The following is a 24,307-nucleotide window of genomic DNA, read 5'->3' on the forward strand; positions in this document are numbered from 1 at the left end:
ATCCGTGTGTCCAAAAGGTAAAGATTTTCTTTTTTAAGGGAAGTTATTTTTTGTGGGAAAAAGTACCCACACTCTCCCACCCCCCTCTCTTTATTGTGGGGCACTGGGGGAGAGCTCAATTTTGGGGTTTTAATAAATAAAAAAAGGTTAATATCAAAATTTTCCCCTTCCCAGGGGGGGGGGGGCCAGGGGGCCATTCCCCACCGCCCCCCCCCCCGGGGTGCCCCACCTTGGCCGCCCCCCCCCCCCCCGCTGCACCCCAGATCAGGGTGGGCTGGCCAGATCCCACCTATGCACGAATTCATGCACCAGGCCTCTAGTTATACTAAATAATGCTGCTAAGAACATAAGGGGAACATATATTCTTTCAAATTAGTATTTTGGGTTACTTTGGATATATTTCCAGAAGTGGGATCACTGGATCAAAAGGCAATTCCATTTTAAAATTTTTGAGCAAACGCCATACTGTTTTCCACAGTGGCTGCACCAGTCTGCATTCCCACCAATAATGTATGAGGGTTCCCTTTTCTTCACATTCTTGTCAGTGCTTGTTTGTTGACTTATTGATAGCCATTCTGACATGCATGAGGAGATGTCTTACTGTATTGTGGTTTTAATTTGCATCTCTCTGATGATTAGTGATGTTGAGCATTTTTTCATATGTCTCTTGGCCATCTGTATGTTCTCTTTGGAGAAGTGTCTATTCAGGTCCTTTGCCCATTTTTTAATTTGGTTGTTTGTCTTCTTGAGGTTGTTTGTCTTGTTGAGTAGTATAAGTTTTTTATACATCTTGGAAATTAACCCCCTTATCAGATGTGTCATTGGTAAATATGGTCTCCCATTCAGTGGGATCTCTTTTCATTTTGTTGATGGTTTCTTCTTCTGTACAAAAGCTTTTTAGTTTGATATAGTCCTATTTGTTTATTTTTTTCTTTTGTTTCCCTTGCCTAAGGAGATATATCTGCAAAAATATTGCTATGAGAAATTTCTGAGATTTTACTGCCGATGGTTTCTTCAAGGATTTTTATGGTTTTGTGACTTATATTTCAGTCTTTAGTCCAATTTGAGTTTATTCTTGTGTATGGTATAAGTTGGTGGTCTAGTTTCATTTTTTTTTTTGCATGTATTTGGTCTAATTTTTCCAACACCATTTATTGAAGAGACTGAGACTCCACCAAAAATTATTAGACCTAATAAATGAATTTGGAAAAGTAGTAAGATATAAAATTAATATTCAGAAATTGGCAGGAGTGAGCTGGGAGAAGTCAGTGGGGGAAAAGGAGACATATGTAATACTTTCAACAATAAAGAATTTTTTAAAAAAGAAATCAGTGGCATTTTTATACATCAATAATAAACTATTACAGAGAGAAATTAAGAAAACAATCTCACTTACTATTGCAACAACAACAGCAACAAAAAGGTACCAGGAATAAATTTAGCCAAGCAGGTAAAAGATCTGTACTTGAAAATTATAATATATTGAAGAAAGAAATTGAGGAAGATACAAATAAGCAAAAGCATATACCATATTCATGGATAGGAAAAATTAACACCATTAAAATGTCCATACTATCCAAAACAATATACAAATTCAACACAATTGCCATTAAAATACCAATGGCATAGCTCACAGATCTAGAACAAAAATTTCAAAAATTTATACAGAACCATGAAAAACCCGGAATGGCCTCAGTAGTCTTGAGAAAGAAAAACAAAGTTGGAGGTATCACACTACCTGATAATTAAGCTATACTACAAAGCCATAGTACTCAAAACAGCATGGTACTGGCATAACAACAGACATATAGATCAATGGAACAGAATAGAGAGCAGAGAAATAAACCTGCCTTTTTGGTCAATTAATATTTGACAAAGGAGGAAAGAACATGGAATGGAGTAAAGTGGTACCTCTTCTCATCTCACAGATCAGTTTACAAATGCGGAAGCAGAGACAGGGTGGTTAAGTAACTTCCCACTAGAGTCTAGTGACTAGACACACAGCTGGTCAATGGTAAAGATGGCATATGAGCCCAAGGTCCAGCTGAATCCATAGCCTACAGAAGGAAGTGGAGCTCTGTGCTCTACAGTAAGAATTAAAGGCTGTTATATATATATATATATATATATATATATACACATAAGCCTAATATACAAATTGTCCCCGCAAGAGTTAGACTGGGAGACCGATCCCTGATGTGTGCTGACCACTAGGGGGCAGGGCAGAACAAAGGAAGGCCCCAGCTGTCAGCCGGAAGGAAGGCCCAAGCCAGCTGCTGGAGGGCTAGGCCTAGGGACCCTAGCCATGTACAAATTTTGTGCACCAGACCTCTAGTATAAACACATATACTAGTATATGATTATGTTATTACTAGAGGCCTAGTGCATGAATTCGTGCGCAGGTGGGGTCTAGCCAGCCTGCCCCAATCTGGGCCGAACGAGCCAGTCTGTCCATGGGGAGGGGATGCAGGAGGTTGGCTGGCCAGCCCCACCTCCCAATCGGGGGAGGGGCAATTTGGGGCGGGGCCAGCCGGTGGGAGGAGCCGCAGGCAGTTGGAAGGCTGGCCCCACCTCCTGGTCAAACTCCTGGTCAAGGGAACAATTTGCATATTAGCCTTTTATTATATAGGATAATGTATATTTCTATTATAATGTATATTATTATAATTAATATATTACACATGTATATATACATGTAAATATTGACACACTAATAAAAATATGAGAAGTTACAAGTAAAATCACTAGGAAGAAACACTTATGAGCTGGTGGTCCCTTTAAGTACAATCTTAAATTCCACACTTAAAACTTTGAAGTTAGAAGAGACAAGGAATTGAACGTGCATCCTTCTAAAGGATTTTATTTACTAACTGGCTCAGGTTGGTGAAGGAGTGTTTGCTTTGTTTAATCAATTAGAGTTATTTATGCTCTAAAAACAAAAAAAAATTATTATCTTCTAAGTAATGTAGTGTTGTTATTAACACAGATCTAATAAAATTGAATATTAAGTCTTTTTACATGTTCTGATGGCCTTGGAGGAGAAGGAAGATCCAGTTTTTGCATTTACTTTTCTGAACCTTTTCATGGTTCTATATTACCCCTATTTTTTAGGTAAAATTATTCAATATAAAAGGCTAAAAAAAACCTGTTTGGGTTTCGGCTTTTAGTTTTGCCTTGGCCAAAGAAGTACAGCATCAATTGGCAAGGCCATTTTGATTCATTTATTTTCCATTTGTGAACTGGAAAGTGATACCTGCCTGGCTAAGAGAAAGTGATGAGAAGGATACCTGTTGTACTGGATATGAATTGCTTTGAGTTCTTTAAAAAAAGATTAGCCTATGAATTCTAGTTATCATTATGAGGAAGCGCTGAGTGTATGTGCCCTTCTGGTTGACATTCCATGAAATGCACTGAACAGGCCTCTGGACTGTTGATAAGGTCCCAACTTCCTAACTGAACTCATTCCACTAAAACATGAGGTCTAGCTGGGAGTGTTTACATCTCTAAGTGTTGTCAGCTGGTTACCTGGTCTGTCTGAATGTTCTGGATAAGGATGGAGGTGGCTTTGTGAGGAGGACAGGAGGTGGGAGTTTCCACGCTGCTGTCCTGTCAGCAGGGTGTTCTTTGGCTCAGGTTGGCATCCCAGAGACGCTGGATAATCCTCTGCAATTTCCCCCCAAGGAGACCACATCCGTTTTCCTGTAAACACCCTCAGATTCGAGGAAGATGAGATAAATCTGATTAGCTGGGTCCATACGTTTCTCCCAGCTTCACCAGGACTAGTATGCATTTCAAGAACACGGAATAACTGCCACAAAAACAGATCACGTACTATAGAAAATAACTCTCTGGAAAAATACTTTTCAAATAATCCTCTAAAAACTAGCTTTCCTAAAACTCCATGCCACTTAAATTCTAGATGATACATCTTTTTATTTAAAATTTCATCTTATACACCTGCTCCCTCTAGTGGTATAAAAAAGCTTGAGTTGCCAAGGATCTGAAAATAAATTTGGAAAACAGAATTTAGAGAAACAATTAGAAAGTTCTAAAGCAAAATGAAAATAACTTGAAAAATAAAATTAAAACAAGCAAATTGAATAAACAGTGGGAAAACACTGTAATTAATTCTTACTGATAGTCAAATCACATAGAAAGCTTTACAGTTAATAAGTAGTCCTAATATCTCTCCAGGGCTGTTTTTGAGAGACATCTGTCAAAAATGTAGTATTAGAAGAGTGAAAAGTGAAAGTTTAATAAACAGCTAGTTTAATTAATATTTATAACAAAGTGAAAATTAGAAAAGGAAGCTCTTCAAGTTCAGAAGCCTCCTCTCTCCAGGTCACACGTCCTTAATGTTAAATTTTCCTGAGAACAACTTCATTCAAGGACTGAGCTTCTTTTCAGGTTTAGTTCTGTAGGAAACCATTGTGACTTAACTGCATGCCCTTAGAGTTACCAGGTTGCCAAGCTGTACGTTGGTAAATCCCCTTGAAAACTAAAGCAGGCCAGTTTGTCAGGGTATTTGTGCATGTACATAGATATGTGTGCATGTGCATATGTGTTTTTTTTAAATATATTTTTATTAAAAAACTGTGGTACATCTATACAATGGAATACTACACTGCTGTAAAAAAGGAAGGAACTCATACCATTTGCAACAGCATGGATAGATCTAGAGAGCATTACGCTAAGTGAAATAAGTCAGTCAGAGAAAGATAAATATCACATGATCTCACTCATTTGTGTATTATAAGGAACAACATAAAGCAATAAACAAAAACAGATCCAGAGACAGAGAAGCGTCAATCAGATGCTCAAACCTCAGAGGGAAGGTAGGGGAGGTTGGGGGTAAGGGGGAGAGATCAACCAAAGGACGTGTATGCATGCATATAAGCCTAACCAATGGACGCAGACAACAGGGGGTGAGGGTGAGGGCAGGACTGGGGGGAGGGGAGGCAATGGGACGATATGAATACATATGTAATACCTTAATCAATAAAGAAAAAATATTTTTTATTGATTTCAGAGAGGAAGAGAGAGGTAGAGAGATAGAAGCATCAATGATGAGAGAGAATCATTGATTGGCTGCCACCTGCATGCCCCACACTGGGGATGGAACCCGCAACCCAGGCATATGCCCTGACTGGGAATCTAACCCTGACCTCCTGGTTCATAGGTCGATGCTCAACCAGTGAGCCACCCCACCCGGCCACATATGTGTTTTAATTGCAATTAAGTTTCTTTGAAAAGACCTTTCCTTTTTTTTCCTTACCCCAACACATATGAGCTGTGCAGCCATCACTCATGCACCCGCACCACCCCCATAGGTGAACATAACTGCTTGTTGCTGACAGTTCTGAAACAGCTGTCATTCAAGAGTGGCAGCTCTGCAGGGCTTCACTGCCCCAGCATGCCACTTTCCTGGTTGTCACTCATTGGAAAGCACCTGCTTTGCTCTGTGACTGTCATGCAGCCTGGGCATGCATCAGAACGTACTCCACCCCCAGCATCAAATTGAGATGTCCAAGGAGCGTGCATGGAGCCTGCAGAATCGAGGCACCAACATGGCAGAAGGGAGACTGCTGAGAAGGCACATGCGGTGCTCTAAACAGTACTTCTCAGACTTTATTGTGCATATGGACCACCTGCAGCAATTGTTAACATACAGCTTCTGATAGTCGGGCTGGGCTGGGGCCTGAGATTCTGCATTTCCAATAAGCTCCCAGGTAATGCTTCGGCTCCTGGTCCACGGACTACACTTTGAGTAGCAAGGCACTAGAGCAGGGGTCCTCAAACTTTTTAAACAGGGGGCCAGTTCACTGTCCCTCAGACCGTTGGAGGGCCGGACTATAGTTTAAAAAAAAAACTATGAACAAATTCCTATGCACACTGCACATACCTTATTTTGAAGTAAAAAAAACAAAACGGGAACAAATACAGTATTTGTATTTGCATGTGGCCCTCGGGACATAGTTTGAGGACCCCTGCACTAGAGTATACTAGTTTTCAGAAACTATTCTTTCAAGAATAGTTGAGAATTAAAAACCCTGGGAACCGCGAATCTGCACATCTTGCGACTGTTTACAAGCAAAATAGTGCATAAGCCACCACCAGAAGTCCTACTTTTCACATAATAGGAACATTTTAAATTGGCAAGTTCCTTTATAAACTTAAAATTACAAGATGGTCATGAATCACACACAATTTCTCATCTATTACAACATAGCTTTAAATTAGCAACATCTAGTTAACCACCTTTTAATGATCTTCCTAGCCCTTGTTTATCAATGCAGCATATTTTAAATAAGTCCCATGATTTAAGTAAACCAAAACTAGTGGTGTGGGCAGATGGTAGAAGGAGCACCATCACAAAACCTGCCACTCAGAGTGTAACAGATGACCGTGGCAGCCCAGAACTATCCCTTTGTTCATTTTGCTAATGAGTGTCCTCATTGCTGTGAGAGTCTGAATAGTTAATTACTTGCAGTTCCTACAGTGAACAGATGGTGGGGACAGAGCTAAAGGTTAACCTTAGAAGAACAGGAGCTGTAGATGGCTATGTGGAGAAAATAAATCTGAGTTAAATGTGTTTTCCTTGTTTCCTACTTTTAAACAATATTTTTTAGAAAATGAACTTAGATATTAGCTGCTGCCAGTTACAAATTTTAGACTTCACCTGATTAATTCAAATAGTTCTTGTTTATTTTATGGTAACGGCACTCAAGTAATCCACTGTGGATGTTCGTATTTTGTCACTGTTAGGAAATGTATGTGTAAGCCTAGCAAGGCAAATATTATTTGTTTGTTATTTAAAAACCCTTTTAGACCATAAATCAATAAATTCCTTTTTAGTCTATAAATATATTCTGTAATCATTTCAAATTTAACACTGTGGGACAAGACATTAATAACTGGATTTCCCCGCTAATAAGAAAACATAACTATTAGATATTTAATTAAGAATGAATCAAGCTCAAATAATTTGAATCAAACTCATGAAGATTTGTAATTGGGCTTAGGCAAAACTTAACATTATTTTAAATATTAACTCTGACCTAACTACTTCACTAAGTTGCTTCATTTGTAAGAAATTATTGTTATACAAGACATTATACACACTTATTTTTCTTTTAGGCCATTATGAGCACAGAGGAAAATATTTTTTGAAACTATTTTAATAATTTACTCCCAGGTATCTCTAAAGTTAAGTAAAAATACAATTCCAAAAGGAAAGCAGCACATTGGGAGGAATGATTTTGGTTTTGAGGCGAAACCTTATTCTTGTGTATCTGCAGCCATGACATTGCTATGGAAAGATAGGTTAGAATTCATCTAAAGATTACTTTAAAGTTCAAAAGTATTTCTAGTGTCTATCGATTTTGAAGCAAGGCATATAGAACCTCCTATCTCTTTATAATGACCTGTAAGCATACTCTTTAATATTTTGAGATGGCATAATCAGTTTAATATTTTACCACCATGAAGCATAAAGTTCTGCACCAGCTTCCCCAATCCATTACATCTTAATTTTAAAAATAACGTGTGGCAGTAAAATGTAGACAGCCGTAAGCGAGTATATTCAGATGTCTCCAATAGCTTTGAAACAAGACAAGAAGAAGAAGAAAAGAAGAGTCGCTGTCCCAATAAGCTTCTATTGCGTAAGAAAAAGCCTCTCCCATAATGGACGTGGCAAGATTTAAACAAAAGACTCACATAATAAAAATGTAAATGAGTTTGCTTTACTAAAACTATAACTTTAAAGTCTTTTGTTGTAAGTTATCCTGAAACCTTCTTACAAGGTAATCACTGTTTGCATAGAGATTTAAACCGAAGTCTTCAATAGCATTAAACGCCTGCACAGCCCCAGTGTGACAGGCATGCAAAGCCATGTTAATGTTCAGAATATGAATTGCCTCTGGGTGGCTCCTCCACCAAGCAGAAAACCAACTGTGTGGATATCCGAGTGCCTGATGGACTCCATGCGGCTCCCAGCCTGAAAACGTCACCACTTTGACATGTGATGTGCTCCTCATGACACCGGCAGCACTGACACTGGGAGATGCCACAAAGGCAACAAGCCTCCCTCCTTCACGGTGCACTTTGCCACCCCCTGCCGCTGCCCGTCCACGGTCTCCCCGGCCTGCCTAGTTACAGGCAGACAGCACTTCAGACACACACAGGGGGAAATGTGGGTGAGGGGCCCCAGCTGCCTCCCCGGACATAGCCTCCATAATGAATTGACCTGAATGATGAGGGCACACAAACAGTATGATATGCATTATTCCTGTCAATAAAATGTCCCCATGTGCTGTGGTCTTTGTACAGAATGTACTGCAGCCTTTCTTCCAGCAAGCTCTATTTAATCCCCTTCCTTTTTGCTATTCATATTGTAAGTGTGTAATAGAATTCAGAAAATTATATGATAGCTCTTCTGTATCTGTCTTGTCTTGTGCTGCATATTTAAATTCTTGGCTCCCTGCTTACAAATATGGAATTCCCCATCTTTCAGGAAGCTTTGGCAACAGAGGCCGACTCTGAAAAAGCTTCAGCGAAGGAACATTTGGAGTACAAAGTGGAAAATGCGAGACTGCTTCAAGTCGTTGCAGAACTCGAAGAAGTAGCCCAACTCAATCTAAAAGAAAATGCATTTTTAGGTAATATTTTAAAGTCATTTTTCAGGAAATCTACATATTGGGCACTTTATAAAATTCATAGCTATGTTTGTCTTTTCCAAACACACATTTGTCTGGTTATTTACATTTGAAAGATCAGTTTGATAGCCGTCTTTGATTTTCATTTAAAATGGCATTTCTTGCTTGGGACAGGGAATATATATAAATATTATAATTATACTCCTGAGCCATGTCATTTTAACTCAGGGCTTTTCTAAGTTTTTTCTTTCAAGCCAAGCATTGATCTTTGAAAAAATATGCTAATCCATGCTTTATTTCACTTAGAAATGTTATAAAACAGAAACCTTTGCCAATTTCTGTTTCTTATGCTTAATTAGTTATGTAAAATTTAAAACTTATAAATACATATTGAGCTATGGCTTGTGGAGAAACAGGGTTAGCCCTTCAGAAATATATGCTCTGACTTACTACTTAATTATCTTCAATTTTTGGTACAGATTTTAAGTACAAATGTTCATTTGTATCCCCCTTTTTTTACATACCATAAACATTGGTGAGAGTTTCATTTTAACCTCCAAAGTTATATTGCTTTAAGCAGTTTTTTTTCACTGACTGTTATCTTTGTATTTATATTAATTATATAATGTTGCTCTTCATCTGCAGTATGAAACGTAACGAGTAAGCAATAAAGAAATCACAAAATATGGATACAATCATTTCTATTACAACATCTCTTAAATATACAGTTGTACTGTGCCAGCGTAGTTTGGCTTTTCTTCTGATGTGGTGTAATAGTGCGCTTTTAGGTCCTGGTAGTGCTGACTGAGTCAAAACGTGCCACCTGCCGAAGCACTTTGTATAGGCTGTGACCAGCAGCAGAAGTGTCCATGGCGAGTATTGATGAAAAGCTTTCAGCCCTCGGCCACACTTGGATGTTGAACTTAGTTCTTAATCCCTATCTGACCAGCCTTCTTAACAGCAGGAAGAAGGCTGTGAGTGTCAAGGGCAGTTGTGAAGGTCACAGTCCTGCCAGGACTTGCGTCCACCATGCCTGCCAGTGGTGTTCAGCCTGCCTGGAAGCAGGAAGTTTGAATACAGGGCATAAACGTGTAATTTCATGGTTGGTCTCTCTCTCTTTTTGTTTATAGAAGATGAAATTATGAATCTGAAAGAGACGGTAGAAAAGGATCAGAAAACCATTCAAAGGGTACTGTAACTTTTTTACATTGATGAATGACTCTTTTAAATGAAAATATCAGCTCAATTGGCGAAATAACGCTGTGCCCCACTTGTCCTGTGATGTCAAGGCGATTTCTCATTATTCGGGCAAGGTCTTAGTAATGAATAAGGATTCTGTCTTGGTATTGAATTAATGTATAGATACTCCTTTTATTTGGGATAACTAAGAGTCTCTCTTGTTGATTGTAAGGAATCGAAGACTTACAGGGCAGGGAGGGCAGAGATGTGACTGTGGAAAAATTATATTGTTGAGAGTGAGCAGTCAGATTCTCAGGTCAGATGGTGATTTATGTTCATTTTTCGGTACATGAATTAACTGGGCTTACGTTACCCAGGAAATCTGCATTTAGAACAGGGAATTCTTTGGTGTCATACAGATCAAGATTTCCTAGTGCACTCAATGCAGCAGGACCCAGGCCAGGGGCTCTGCTTTGTGCTTTCTTAGCCCAATGTCCTGTCCCTCCTGCAGCCCCCGAAACACTTTTCTGTGAGGTCCGTCTTCCCTGCGGTACCTTAGCCCCGCGAGGGCAGAGACTGCGCGCTCTTGGTCTCTGGCACAGTCCCAGTGCTGAGCACAGCGTGTGGCACACTTACTCACAAACACCCTTGGAGCCTTTCATAGCGTGAGAATGTGCTTAGAATCCATGACATTTACAGAATTTACAGGTGAAAAAGTGGATTTACCTCCCTGAATTATTCTAAATAAACATACCTGCTTTCTATGAACTGAATCGAGTATCAGTTTCTAATTAAAAATTAATTAAAATTAGATAAAATTAACAGTTCTTCGATCACATTAACCCCATTTCCAGGGCTCATGGGCCTACGTTTAGGTTCAGTTTTCAACCTGATTTTGCAGTTTAGGGTATTCTTATATTTTAGGTAAAATTACTTCAAAAAAACTATATTTTAAAGACATGGCCACCCTGACGGGTCAGATTTGGGAGATATTTTCTCTGGTAACTGAATCTGTCATACGTTTTCACAAAGTGCTTTCCTGTTCTTGTGCGTCACCCTGTTTGCAGTGGTGGCGGCGAAATCCCCTTCTCACAGAGCCAGCAGAGTCTGTACACAGACAAGTCTAATCTCGGCATCAAGCTCTAAGGTGGAAAATAAAATCTCAGCTAGCCAATGTCACTTAAGAATCTACAAGGGAACCGTCCCAGTTCATTTAAACGTTTCCCAAAGCTATTTCGTCTACCTGTCACGTAGAGATAAGGACTATATGGACTATAATAGAAGTCTGCACATAGAGAAGAGATGCCTGGAAGGTTCTATGAAGGGTTTGCAAACAGTTCCACATCCGTCTCACACTCTTTTACTTGAGCTGATTTTTCCAGGAGGTAAGAGGGTAGAAGAGCCGGGTACATCAGAGTGTGATTGCATCATGAGTGAGAGATGTCTGTGGGCCTGTTTGTGATTTGGTATGGCTAGGTATGAGGCAGGAATCTGGGGAGACCATGTGGTGAGAATTTGTGGTGGGGTAGGAAGAGGGGAAGTTGGGGTGTGGGGTGTGGGGAAGAGGTACGCAGGAAATGGAGGAATGGAAAGGGCAGCTCGGAAACCTCCCTTTTTTCGCCATGGTTGCAATTAAATGCAAGTTGAAAACGGGACTGAACTTGGGGAGGCTGACCTCTTACCGCCTGTCCGAGCTAAAAATTATCCACTATGTAGCTTCACTGTTTTAGTTCCAATAATCTAACAACAGCTGAATCTGTATTCCAGCTGTGGCCACAATAAGAATTTCTTTCTGGGAGGGAGACAGACCAGCAGTCAGAGATTACGGCCCAGGGTGTGATTGGCTTCAGGAGGCAGGTGGCACCGAGTGCACAGTGGGCACGCCCAGCCTGAGGAGTACAGGCCAGGGAAGGGTGGAGGAAGGGCACTGAGCTGACTCCTGAAAGAGAGGTTAGAATTCCAGGCAAGGATGAGGGGGAGGTGGCCAGGGTAAGAAACATGCCAAAGGGAAGTAAATGTGTGTGGTTTGCAATAGCTGAAGGGCACCAGAGAATAAGGGGTGTTGAGGAGCAGGGCACATGGTAGAGGATTATGATTCATTCCAAGAGGTTTGAATGACCTTCCTTGTGCACTGGGGGGCTCTGAACATTGGGGCAGTATCCGATGTGTGTTTCCTTAAGAAAACACATGGGAAGGAGGAAAATCCAGAGCGAGAGAGATGAGTTAAGAGTTACTTGGAGAAAGCATGGAAACTATACGATCCTGAAACAAAATGAGGACAGTGACATGGGGATCATGGGAAGGGATGCACTCAAAAGATGATTCGGCAGCCATGGCTCTGGTCACGGGTAAGGTTGGAGGTGAAATGATAAAGGAGAGGGAGGAGTTAAGGCTGGATAGCATTTAGATGAAAATGAGAACAGGGTGGCACAGCAGGGGGAGAAGCAGGAGAGGGCACTTCAGAAGCCATCAAGAAATTCTCAAAAAGGAAGGACACACTCCCAGGGTGTCAAATGCTGCTTAAGAAGCCAGGGCTGCTAAAGGCTAACAGGGAAGACTGGGCCATTTAGCTTTGGTAACAAGATGACCCTGGTCGTGTTAGCGAGAGTCATTTTCCTGGAATGGCAGAAGCAGCTGGGAAGAGAGGTGAGTGCTAAAGGGAGGCAGTGAGCACAGACACTCTCTCGAAGTTTGGCTGTGGACGGCCAGGGAGTGGTGGGGAGTTGTTGGAGGGCAACAGGGGGTTGAAGGAGTATCTTTAAATAATGTCAATGGAAAGGAGAATGAGGGTAAAAGAACAATAAAGAGGAGATCATTGATGAGGAGAGATCACAGGGGGCAGGCAGGATTGGGGTCAATGTCCTTGGTGTTGGCTGGTAATTGACACCCACTGGAAACTTGGTGACACTTCTCTTCAGGCTAAGTTATGAAGACTCAACAGAAAATCTTTGCCTTTCACCTTTCTCATTCTTTTATTTTTTCTAAGTCTGATGTCTACCCCCACATCTTCAACTGCACCCCTTACCTCCCTCCTGAGCCTCTCATCTTGCCAGTCCCCATGGTTCCCAGCCCTGTTTGGGGACTGCCCTGTGCTACTGGAGACAACCCGATCCTTGCCTTTGGGCAACATTGCAAATATATGAGGTTTTTTTGTTTTTGTTTTAAATATATTTTATTGATTTTTTACAGAGAGGAAGGGAGAGGGATAGAGAGTTAGAAACATCGATGAGAGAGAAACATAGATCAGCTGTCTCCTGCACACTCCCCACTGGGGATGTGCCCACAATCAAGGTACATGCCCTTGACCGGAATCGAACCTGGAATCCTTGAGTCCGCAGGCCGACACACTATCTGCTGAGCCAAACCGGTTAGGGCAATATATGAGGTTTTAATCCAGAGTAGCTTCACCCTTCCTCTGTCTATCATTTCGCATGGATCTGACTAGTACCCTTTCTTACTACCTACCTACTACAGCTCTTCCAATTTTCACAACTTTTCTCAATTCCAGCACTCCATTTCCCTGCACTACTCCGGAACGCACAGACAACATGATGGACATTTGGATTTGTTTTCCTCCTTGGCTCTCTCTTACTCTGTCACTTAGCTTACCTTTACTCATTGTCCTCAGAAGAGGGGACATTCTTCTTTTCCTGGATTCCTCCTGCCACCTGTTGGCCTGACTCCATCTCTTCTTTATTCTCTTCTGGGACCTTTCTTCATCAGTCTTTTTCTCTCTTGTGCCTTCCAAAGCCATTGCCATTTAAATATCATTTAAATATCATTTCAAAGAAAACCAGCCTCTTCTCCTCTCCCCTGATGCTAGTTGTCCTGTTGATTGGGTTACGATGAGATCCGTATTGCCCTTAATCCTTTCCCATCTTTTTCCTTCTTGAATTTTCTACTGTAGGTGACAGAACTATGCCTCACATCACAGGTGTCTTCTGCAGTAATGCTTGCTTCTGACCTTTCACACACTTCTTCATCCTTTTCTAAGCAATGTCTGTCAGAAGCTTCTCTCCCTCCGTCTCCCCTGAAATACTATTCTTGGGGCCTTGGTTTTATTCTTTTTTCTCTGGCTGACCTCAGATGCTCCCATAACGGCACACCTGTTTACCAGTGACTTCTAAACCTTTCTTTCCTGCTTTAGATTTTCCCTAAATGCCACCTCCTTAATTTTAACTCTGTCCTCATCCTCAATTTCTTTTTTGCAAAATTTGTTTATTGATTTTAAAGAGAGAGGAAGAGAGGGAAGAAGGGAGGGAGGGAGGGAGGGAGGGAGGGAGGGAGGGAGGGAGGAAGGAAGAGGGGTCAATTTGACTAGGGTCATTCTCTACTGCCGTAGTTACCCAGTACCCTAATCTAATGTGCTAAAACCCTCAATGGTTTCCCATCACCTTCAGTATAAAACCAGCCTACCCTAAAATGTACTGAGTGATTTTTAATATCAGCAACAACTAAGCACTTTCATATTTGCTATCTCTAATTCCTCCCACAATAACTCTTTATTATATGAGACAATTAAAGCTTAAAGTGGAGAATTAACTTACTCACACAGAAGTAAGAAGCAGGGCTTTGACTTGAACCAACTACTATTCATTACATCATTCTGCCTTCCCCTCCTAACTGTGGCGAGCAAGGCCCCTCATAATATAACTCTGAATCTCCTTCTGCCTTCATTTCCTGCCATTCCTCTGTGTAAGCACCTAAGTCATATAACACCAAAGGTTTCCCAATTCCTCCCTTACTCGATGCTTCCCTCTGTCTACACCGCTGTTTTGTTGGCTGTTTCCTCCACCTTCCTCCTTCTCCAGCTTGTTGAATTTCTGCATCTTCTTCAAGACCCTTGTCGATGGTACTACTCTTGTGAAGTTAAAACCTGGAATAACAGACCTTATTATAATTACGGTTGCTGTGTTATGTGGATTTTTATTGCTTTTCGACTACCTGAAGATTTGATGTAACATTTGTCTTTATGTTCTATAGTGATTTCACATTACTCTCCTACCATACTGGCTACTGCAGGGGAAGGGATCTGCTCTAGCTCATTTTTATACTTCCATAGCCAAACAAAATGTTAGGTATCTAAAGGGTGTCCCCTACATGTTTATTAAATTAGTGAATATATGAATTAATTGACTTGAACGGATATCAAAACCAGTGGTCAGCCTGCACACTGAAGGGTTTCAGGTTCGATCCCAGGCTCGGTCCAGGCTCATGCGGGAGGCAACGAATTTATGTGTCTCTCTCACATCAATGTTTCTTGCTCTCTTTCTTTTTTGTTTTTAAATATATTTTGATTGATTTCAGAGAGGAAGGGAGAGGGAGAGAGAGATAGAAACATCAATGATGAGAGAGAATCATTGATTGGCTGCCTTCTGCATGCCCCACACTGGGGATCAAACCCACTCCCTGGCATGTGCTTGGACCGGTAATAGAACCGTGACCTCCTGGTTCATAGGTTGACACTCAACCACTGAGCCACACTGGCTGTTTTTAATTGGTATGAAATATGGCTATATATATATATATATATATATATATATATATATATATATTAAAAGCATAATATGGTAATTAGTCCTTCCAGATGACCTTCCAGATGAAGCCAGGGCTGCGAGGGAAGCCCGAGTCCTGGGTGCTGGCTGCTGGGGGAAGGAAGGCCTACTCTTGCGTGAATTTTGTGCATCGGGCCTCTAATATATATATCTCACAAAAACCTAAAATAAGAAGTGGGTTATAGAAAGAGTAAATCACTCTTTTTGACTAATTAAGATTTGCTTTATTATGTATTGACATCACATTTTTGGAGATGAAGAAGGTTGTAAATAAATTGAAAATTTCTGTGTATATTTTGCTTTCTTATATGATAAAAGTATCTATACTAATAAAAGGGTAATATGCTAATTAGACCAGACATTTTCCAGACCACCTTCCAGATGTCCTTCCAGACACAGCCATAGTGGTGGGGCTGAAGCAGAGGTGGTTAGGGGCGATCAGGCCGGCAGGGGAGAGCAGTTAGGGAGATCAGGCTGGCAGGGAGAGCAGTTAGGGGCATCAGGCTGGCAGGCAGAGTGGTTAGGGGCAATCAGGCAGGCAGGCAGGTGAGCAGTTAGGAGCCAGCAGTCCCGGATTGCAAGAGGAATGTCCAACTGCTGGTTTAGCCTCAATCCTGCACTGATCGGGCCTAAATCAGCAGCCGGACATCCCCCGAGTGGTCCCAGATTGGAGAGGGTGCAAGCTGGGCTGAAGGACTCCATCTCCGCCCCCCGCCCCACACGATTTTTGTGCACTGGGTGTCTAGTAATAATTATATGGTAGTATGTTATTAGTACATGATAATCTGTAGACATTTAATTTTTTTATTGAATTTGTTGGGGTTATATTGGTTAATAAAATTATACAGATTTCAGGTGTACAGTTCTATAATACATCATGTATATTGTGTTGTGTGTTCACCATCCCAAGTCATGTCTCTTTCCATCACCATTTATCCCCCCTTTACTCTCTCCTGCCTCTCCCACCCCCATTTCCCTCTGGTCATCACCATACTGTTATTTGTCTATGAGGTTGTATGTTTTTTTCTAATTCCTTCACCTTTCTCACCTAGACCTCCTACCCTCTTCTCTCTGACAGCTATGAATCTGTTTCTATTTTATTTGTTAGTTTATTTTGTTCATTAGATTCCACATATAAGTGAAATCATATGGTATTTGTCTTTCTATGATTGGCTTATTTCACTTAGCATTAGACATTTAATTTTTTTCTTTAATCATATTGGAATCTGTTTTTCTCATATTCAGAAACAAAATATATTTCACTAAATTCTTTTGTGGTCTGTTTTTATAATCAAAATGTAATGTTCTTCTCTTTCAGTTAACTGAAGGTAGAGATAAATTAAAGGCTGAACTTAATGCTGAAAAAGTGTTAGTTCAAGAAATGGTAAGGTGATTTACATTATTTCCTAATAAATATGAATTCAGGAATTTAATTTAATCATGAGAGTTTTATAAACTGTCTTTGTACCTGTTTATTGTGAACTATTCGTTTTCCCTTTATCAATAATCTAAGTGCATGCATAATTATAAACATTTTAAAATGATCATTTGAGAAGTATTATAACAAATATACTTACTATGTAGAAGAGTTTTACATAAGAAATAGTATTATAATTTAAAGTAGTGTATGAAATTTTTAAATTTTATTATGGAGAGCCCAGTATTTTGAAGGATTTTCTATTTTTAGTTACAAATTGCCCTAAGTGACAAAAAAAGAGCCAAGTTAGATATTTTGGCATTCTGTGTTAGTTTCATAAGAAAACACTGCCTTTTTATGTTCTTTTAAGAGAACTTTCCAGACGGCTGGTCTTTTATTTTATCAGTTGACTACCCACCCCCGGGCTCCCCCATTCTACCCCCCACCCAGCTTATGGGGTTGTACTTTGGCTTTCAACTGATCACCACTAGTACGTCTTTGTTGCAGTAAGCTGACTGTGTTTATTATAATCAAAAATAAAACACAGCTTGACTTGCGTTCTAAATGTGCCTGAAAAGAATATGATACTGTTTAGAAGAGAAAAGGTTGTTCATAGGAAATCCACACCACTTCAGATATTGAAACATGCCTCTTTTTACAGCTTGTCACACTTTGTGCCAAGTCATGACTGTTTTCCTAACTCTGTTTTGTTACTCTCGGCACCATGTGTTTTGGGTTCCTTGTCATAGAAATTAATGCAAAACAATGCTCCCGGACTACAATACAGCCTTCTATGAAACCAACTTGTGAATGCAGGCAAAGGAAAAAAAAAAATGATGGTTAGCTAGTCACAGACACCATGTATTAACAAATATGTTATTTTGAACTCTTTACCTTTAAATACCTGCATATGAAAAGTGGCTTAATTATTTGCCTATACTTGGTGAATCTCTTCTGCCCCACCCCACCTCTTCTTTCCAAAGTCCAGGAGTTGTTTCTGAAAACAACTAAATGTTGTCATTGAAATGGAAAGTGCTATTATAGAGTGGGAAGCAAAGGTTATATTGCCCGTTTGTTAGCAATGTTAGACAAGAAATTTAACTACTCAATCAGGAAGTTTGTGCCTGTATTAAGAACAGTCCCCATAGTTTTTGAATCGCTTTTCCTCCTTATTTGAACTGTATGCGGTTAACCGGTGCTATTCTGTTGCCCCCAGGGGAACCAATCACCTTTTATTTCGTTGTTTAGAAGTTTGTTGAGCACCCGCTTGTTGCCAAGCAGCAAGATCTTTTATCACAAACCCCACAACAGCATAAGAGCCACAGCCCCTCAAAACTAGATTGGGGTCCATGTTTTCAGTGGAGGCAGTAAGCTTAAGGTTCCTCTTACAACCAAGCTTTCCATGGCATACCGTTGGGCCCAGCAAGGTCACTGTTTGGCACCCCTCGCCCCCCACCAGGCATTCTGTTATTCACCAGGAGGGAGGCTGGCTTTGTGGCTACTTGGGCTTCCTTTGTTTCTTGCCAGAGTGCTTTTTTCCAGAAATGAAGGTTTGTGATTGCTCCCAGATGGAGGAGTGGGAGAAGGTAGAGGGACCAGAGTCAGTTTGTAAAACTTAAAAAAATTCTCACTGAAGGGTTTTTGTTCCATGCTTGCCTATACAGTTTATTTTCTGGCCTAGTTAAAGCCTCGTTTTAAAAGTCATAGAGCTGGTAGTAAAAAGTATAGGTAAGCAATAAAATATAGAGCAATTGTATCCTTAGATTGGCTTTAAGGGAAGCATATGAAAAAATGATATATTTTCCTAAGATGCCTACGCTTAGTGGCATTCTTTTACTTTTAAATATAATTGTCATATAACATTGTATTTTAGGTGTACAACGAAATGATTCAATATATGTATATATTGCAAAATATTACCAGGATGAGTTTCGTTAACATCAATCGCCATACAGTTATAAACTTCGTTTCATGATGAGAACATTTAAGATTTATTCTCTTAGCAACTTTAAATATATAATACAGTGTCGTTAACTATAATCACCATGCTGAACCTCACATCCCCAGGACTTACTTTGTTTTATAACTGGAAGTTTGTACCTGTTGACCACCCTCACCATTTCGCCCCTCCATTCCTTGCCTCTGGCAACCACCAATCTGCTCCTTGTATCTATGAGGTTATGAGGTCATTTATGTGTTTTTTTTTTAATATATTTCTTGATTTCAGAGAGGAAGGGACAGGGGGAGATAGAAATATCAATGGTGAGAGAGAATCATTGATTGGCTGCCTCTTGCAGGCCCCCCATCGGGGATCAAGCCTGAAACTCGGGCATGTGCCCTGACCGGTAATTGAACTGTAACCTCCTGGTTCATAGGCAGACACTCAACCACTGTGCCATGTCTGCTGGGCTATGAAGTGTGGGGTTTTGGTTTTCTTTTTAGATTTTACTATAAATAAGATAATATGCGATTTTTTTTCTGTCTGATTTATTTCACTTGGCATAATGACCTTAAATTTCATCCATGTTGTCACAAATGGCAAGATTTCATTCTTTTTTATGGCTGAGTAATATTCCATTATATATATACCATATCATCTTTATCCATTTGTCTATTGATGGACACTTAGGTTACTTATATCTTGGCTATTGTAACTAATACTTCAGTGAACATGGTAGTGCACATACCTTTTCAAGTTAGTGCTTTTTTATTCCTTTAGATAAATACCCAGAATTTCTGGGTCACATGGTAGTTCTATTTTTAATTTTTTGTCTTTGTACCTGTTTATTGTGAACTATTCGTTTTCCCTTTAGCATTAGACATTTAATTTTTTTCTTTAATCATATTGGGATCTGTTTTTCTCATATTCAGAAACAAAATATATTTCACTAAATTCTTTTGTGGTATCAACAGTTGTTAATTTGCATATAGTTGCTCTGATTGGCTGGTGGGCATGGCTTAAGGCATAGCAAAGGTATGGTCAATTTGCATGTTTGTCTTTTATTGGTGTAGATAATTTCCAAATGTTTTCTCCTAGCCTATAGATGCTTTTTCATTTTGTTGTTTCTTTTGCTATGCAGAAGCTTTTTTGTTTGATATAGTCCTACTTGTTTATTTTTGCTTTTGTTGTGTTTTGAGCATCATATAAAAAAATTATTACTAACACCCATGTCAAAAAGATTTTTCTCAATGTCTTCTTCTAGGAGTTTTATGGTTTCCAGTCTTACATTTAAGTCTTTCATTCATTCAATTTAATTTTTTGAGTAGTATAAAGTACGGGTTTAGTTTCATTCTTTTAAATGTAAATATCCAATTTTCCCAGCACTATTTATTGAAGAGCATTTTCTTCATTGAGTATTCTTGGCTACTTTATCAAATATTTGTTGACTACACATATATGGGTTTATTTCTGGGCTTTTGCTTCTGTTCCATTGGTCTACATGTCTGTTTTTTATGCTAGCACTATACTGTTTTTTTTGTTTGTTTGTTTGTTTGTGTGTGTGAGTGAGAGAGAGAGAGAGAGAGAGAGAGAGAGAGAGAGAGAAACATCAATGTGAGAGAGACACATGGACCGGTTATCTCCCCCACTCTCCCTCACTTAGGGTTGGGACCAAACCTGTTACCCAAACCTGAGACTGTTTGCCCTTGACTGGGAATTAAACCTGTGATCCTTCAGTGCTCTGGCCAACACTCTAACCACTGAGCAATACTGTTTTAATTACTGTGCTTTATAATATGGTTTGACATCAAGAAGTGTAATGCCTCCAGCTTTCTATATTTTAGGATTTATTTTTAAACCATTATCATGGAAGTTAATTATAGCATTAGCCTTGAATTTAAACCCACTGAGATAACCTAACACAGTTCTTCACAGACATCAGTTACTATCTTCCCAGACCCCAAGATGTCATGAGACAGAATTACATTTTATTGAATTCTGATCTATCAATAGGGAAGAGATAGTTTTTATAAAATCTTTATTGTTGAAAGTATTACATATCCCCCCCATTGGCCCTTCTAGCCCTCACCAACCCCAGGCCTTCACCATCCTATTGACTGTGTCCATGAGGGAAGAAATATCTTTGAAAATACATTATAGCTGATGTTTAGACACCAATGAAATTAATGGTTAGAGGTATTTTTCATCATTGTTTACTTTCATAATAAGATTACTCAGATTCAGATCACTGGCAATACTTACAAATTCATATTATTAAAACTTGTATTATTGAAGCATGCATTAATAATATATCTTTTGACATTTGTGACAACATGGATGGACTTTGAGGAAATTATGCAAAGTGAAATGTCAGAGGAAGACAAATACTATATGATCTCACTTTGTGTGTAATCTAAAATAAAAACAAAAAACCAAACTCATAAATTCAGAGATTGGTGGTAGCCAGAGGTGGGAGGTGAGGGTGGGCTAAGTGGGTAAAGGTAATCAAAGGTATGAACTTAAAGTTACAAATAAATAAGTCATGAGGATGTAAAGCATCCCCACTGTATTATATATTTAAAAGTTGATAAGAAAGTAGATCTTAAAAGTTCCTACAGGAAAAAAATATATAACTGTGTAGTGATCGATATTAACTAGACTTTTTGTGGTGATGATTTTTCAATAAATACAAATATTGATGTACAACAATTAATGCAAGGTTATGTGTCAATTACACCTCAATTTTAAAAAATATTAATAAAATGCCTTTAATGCCTAGAAATTAAAATTGACTTTTTTTTTTTTGAGAAACAAAATCCAAGTTTATGTATTCATTTCTTGCGTGGAAGTACACCTCAATGACATCCTTTGCCTGAGACTGCCAAAGTCCTTAACCACCACACAACTGCAACCAGCCACTTTTCGGGGTTCTTCCTCTCTGTTGATTTTACAGAGGCTACCCATTCCCCTAGTTTCTTGTTTTCATCCGTTTCATTTTGGTTGATATCTTGTTCAGCACAAAGGGCCTCCACCAACTCGGCATTCATGGGCTCATCACAGTTGGATGCAAGCACACAAAGGTGTGTTTGGTGCTAAATTCATGTAGAAGTACAGATACTTCTGCAACAACCTTCAAATTCCATTAAGTTAACTCAATGCTTTAGTTTTGCAAACTACTAAATGAGGGTCTCTAGACTTTCTGAATTAAAATTGCATTCATATTGCCCGGCCGGGTGGCTCAGTTGATTGGAGCATCATCCCCTACAACTACAGGTTGCAGGCTCAATTCCTGGTCAGGGCACATACCTAAGTTTCGGGTTTGATCCCCAGTCATGGTGCACATGGGAGGTAACTGACCCATGTTTCTCTCTCACATCAATATTTTTTTCTCTCTCTCTCTCCCCATCCCTCTCTCTCTAAAATCAATAAACATATCCTCAGGTGAGGATTTAAAAGAATAATAATTAAAACAAATAAAGTCACGTTCATTACATTATTGAAGTTTGACTATTAAATTATCTGAATTTTCTCAAAAAAATCTTGTAAGGCCTGAGCTCTATAGCTAGTTTAATAACATATGAAACAAATTATTACCATACCAGCAAACAGTGCATGTTTCTCTATAATCTCTATTATGCTTGAAGCCATGGATAAATGCTAATGATTATAAATACTTCCAATTTTGTCTATTTCTGTTCACTTTTTAAAATGCTTTTCTTCCTAGGTACAAATTTATTTTCTCTTCTAAATCATATTCAGCATTGTAACTTATTTTCCCATAATAGCTTTGGCAGTCACATGGTTTAGGATGCTACTCTTTCATTGCTAAAGGTAGTTTTATAGAAAATTCTCCCTTTTAATCTTTGCAAACAATACCAAATGACATGGGCCTTTCATTTCACAGGTTAGTAAACATAAAGAAGAAATGGAAATGAGAAAAAAGTGGGACATCGTCAGTGGCAAGGTTTGCATTTAAGTTTTTTTTCTTTTATTCTGTGCTTCTCTTGTTTTGGCATCTTGAGTTTGAAAGAGAAGATGCTTATCAGTGAGCCAAGAAGTGTGAATGGGAGGCCAGGAGACTTCAGTGTAATCAGTGAAGAAAGCGAGCCTGGCATAAGTGAAAGGTGTCATCCTGGCGTACTGATGCTCAGGCTCAATGGCTTGTCTCCACATTCCTGTCCCTTCACTCCTGCCTTCTATTCCCCTGCCTTCTTACTAAGATACAATCCTCAAGCTACCACCATACCCCACTCCTTTTCCAGGTGACTCCAGAAACCATTGATCTGAAGGTATGTTATTCTTTGTACACTAGCATTAATTTGCAAGTTAAATTAGGCCTGGAGGGGGATTGCGGGACTGGGAGCAAGAACAGATCCAGGCCCTTTGGGACTGAACACTTGCACTCTGCTACTTCAGCTCAGGGCAAGGGAAGAAAATAAAGGGACACGAATCCGAAGAAGGAAGTGAGAATAACAGAGTTGGTTCTTTTTGTGTGCCAGAGCGCAAGATCATTGAAGGGGAAGGAGCTCACGTTCTCGCCATGGCCCTCACAACACAGGATCAAGCCAGCTTCTTTTCCCACCACTTCAGGGTCTAAGACAAAAAGAGAGAAGACTTCAAGGAAGTCTTTAAAGAAAAAGCACCATGAGGTAAGAACTGCTCCAGTGGCCACGTCCTGTGACACCTTCTTCTGCACAGGGGCTCCTGTGCTGTTAGCAATAGCGAAACCGTAGTCACACCTCACACCCAGCATCAACAAGGTCGCCAGTCTCAACACACCTGATTCTCCTGACTCCCTGCACACATCTGGGCAGGGGCTCTGGGTGCTTTTCTCAGCACCAGTATGTCTTTGTTAGGTCCCTTAACTTACCCAAGAAGATGCCACCGCTATCCCCAGCTCAGTGGCTTATTTAACTTAGTCAGTAAGGCTTCGTAGATCTCTATTAAATTAGCAAGATTTGGAGAGTCTATATGCCAAGCACTTTCTAGACTGTATAATCTCTAACTCATTACTGCCCAATGACTATCAGAAGCTTAACAAAGCTTCCCTCAAGGACAAGCAAGTATTCAGAGTGCTTGCTAGTAGTATTCTAAATAGACACCTGGGACTGGCTCACACTATCAGAGGCGTGCGTGCAAGAATTAGCTGCTATTGCCATCTGTTTGCACAGCCCCCTTCCCCAATGATCAGAATTGCTTTTGCTGGGTCTGCGGCAGTACAATTCATCTACATAAAGGGCATGTCCAGAAGTAGCTCTGTGATGTTCAGTTCGACGTTGGCTTGTTATGAGGACGTTGCTGAGGCACTGCTCGTGGCATTACACAATGCCTCCCTTTATGTGGTCTTTTGGGGAACTTTCTTCTGCCCTTAGTTATGGGACCGGTTGTCTTTCTCTGAGCAATTGATCCTTCCTGTGAGCACTGTGAATTGTGTAACTGGTCAAGGCTCCTTCTCCACACTGGCTCTCAGGAAACTTAGAAGTCACTCGGTGAGTCACCGAGCCAACGCCCAGCACTTCATGAAGAGTCTCTCCGCCTGCATGTTTGATTCCCATACTCCGTT

The 24,307-nt window shown here is 39.9% G+C and overlaps 1 protein-coding gene across 1 annotated transcript in view; it reads left to right on the forward strand.

Moving 5' to 3' along the window:
* CUNH10orf67 (chromosome unknown C10orf67 homolog) overlaps positions 1-24,307 on the forward strand; it is a 156,539-nt gene that overhangs the window by 112,845 nt on the left and 19,387 nt on the right. Inside the window, exons 7-9 of the mRNA XM_023758550.1 lie at positions 8,513-8,657; positions 9,785-9,843; positions 16,707-16,772. Of these exons, the coding sequence (XP_023614318.1) occupies positions 8,513-8,657; positions 9,785-9,843; positions 16,707-16,772 (270 nt within the window). The remainder of the gene's footprint in view (positions 1-8,512; positions 8,658-9,784; positions 9,844-16,706; positions 16,773-24,307) is intronic.

The sequence above is a fragment of the Myotis lucifugus genome, unplaced genomic scaffold (assembly GCF_000147115.1).
Source record: "Myotis lucifugus unplaced genomic scaffold, Myoluc2.0 scaffold_132, whole genome shotgun sequence".
In the NCBI taxonomy this organism is placed as follows: domain Eukaryota; kingdom Metazoa; phylum Chordata; class Mammalia; order Chiroptera; family Vespertilionidae; genus Myotis; species Myotis lucifugus.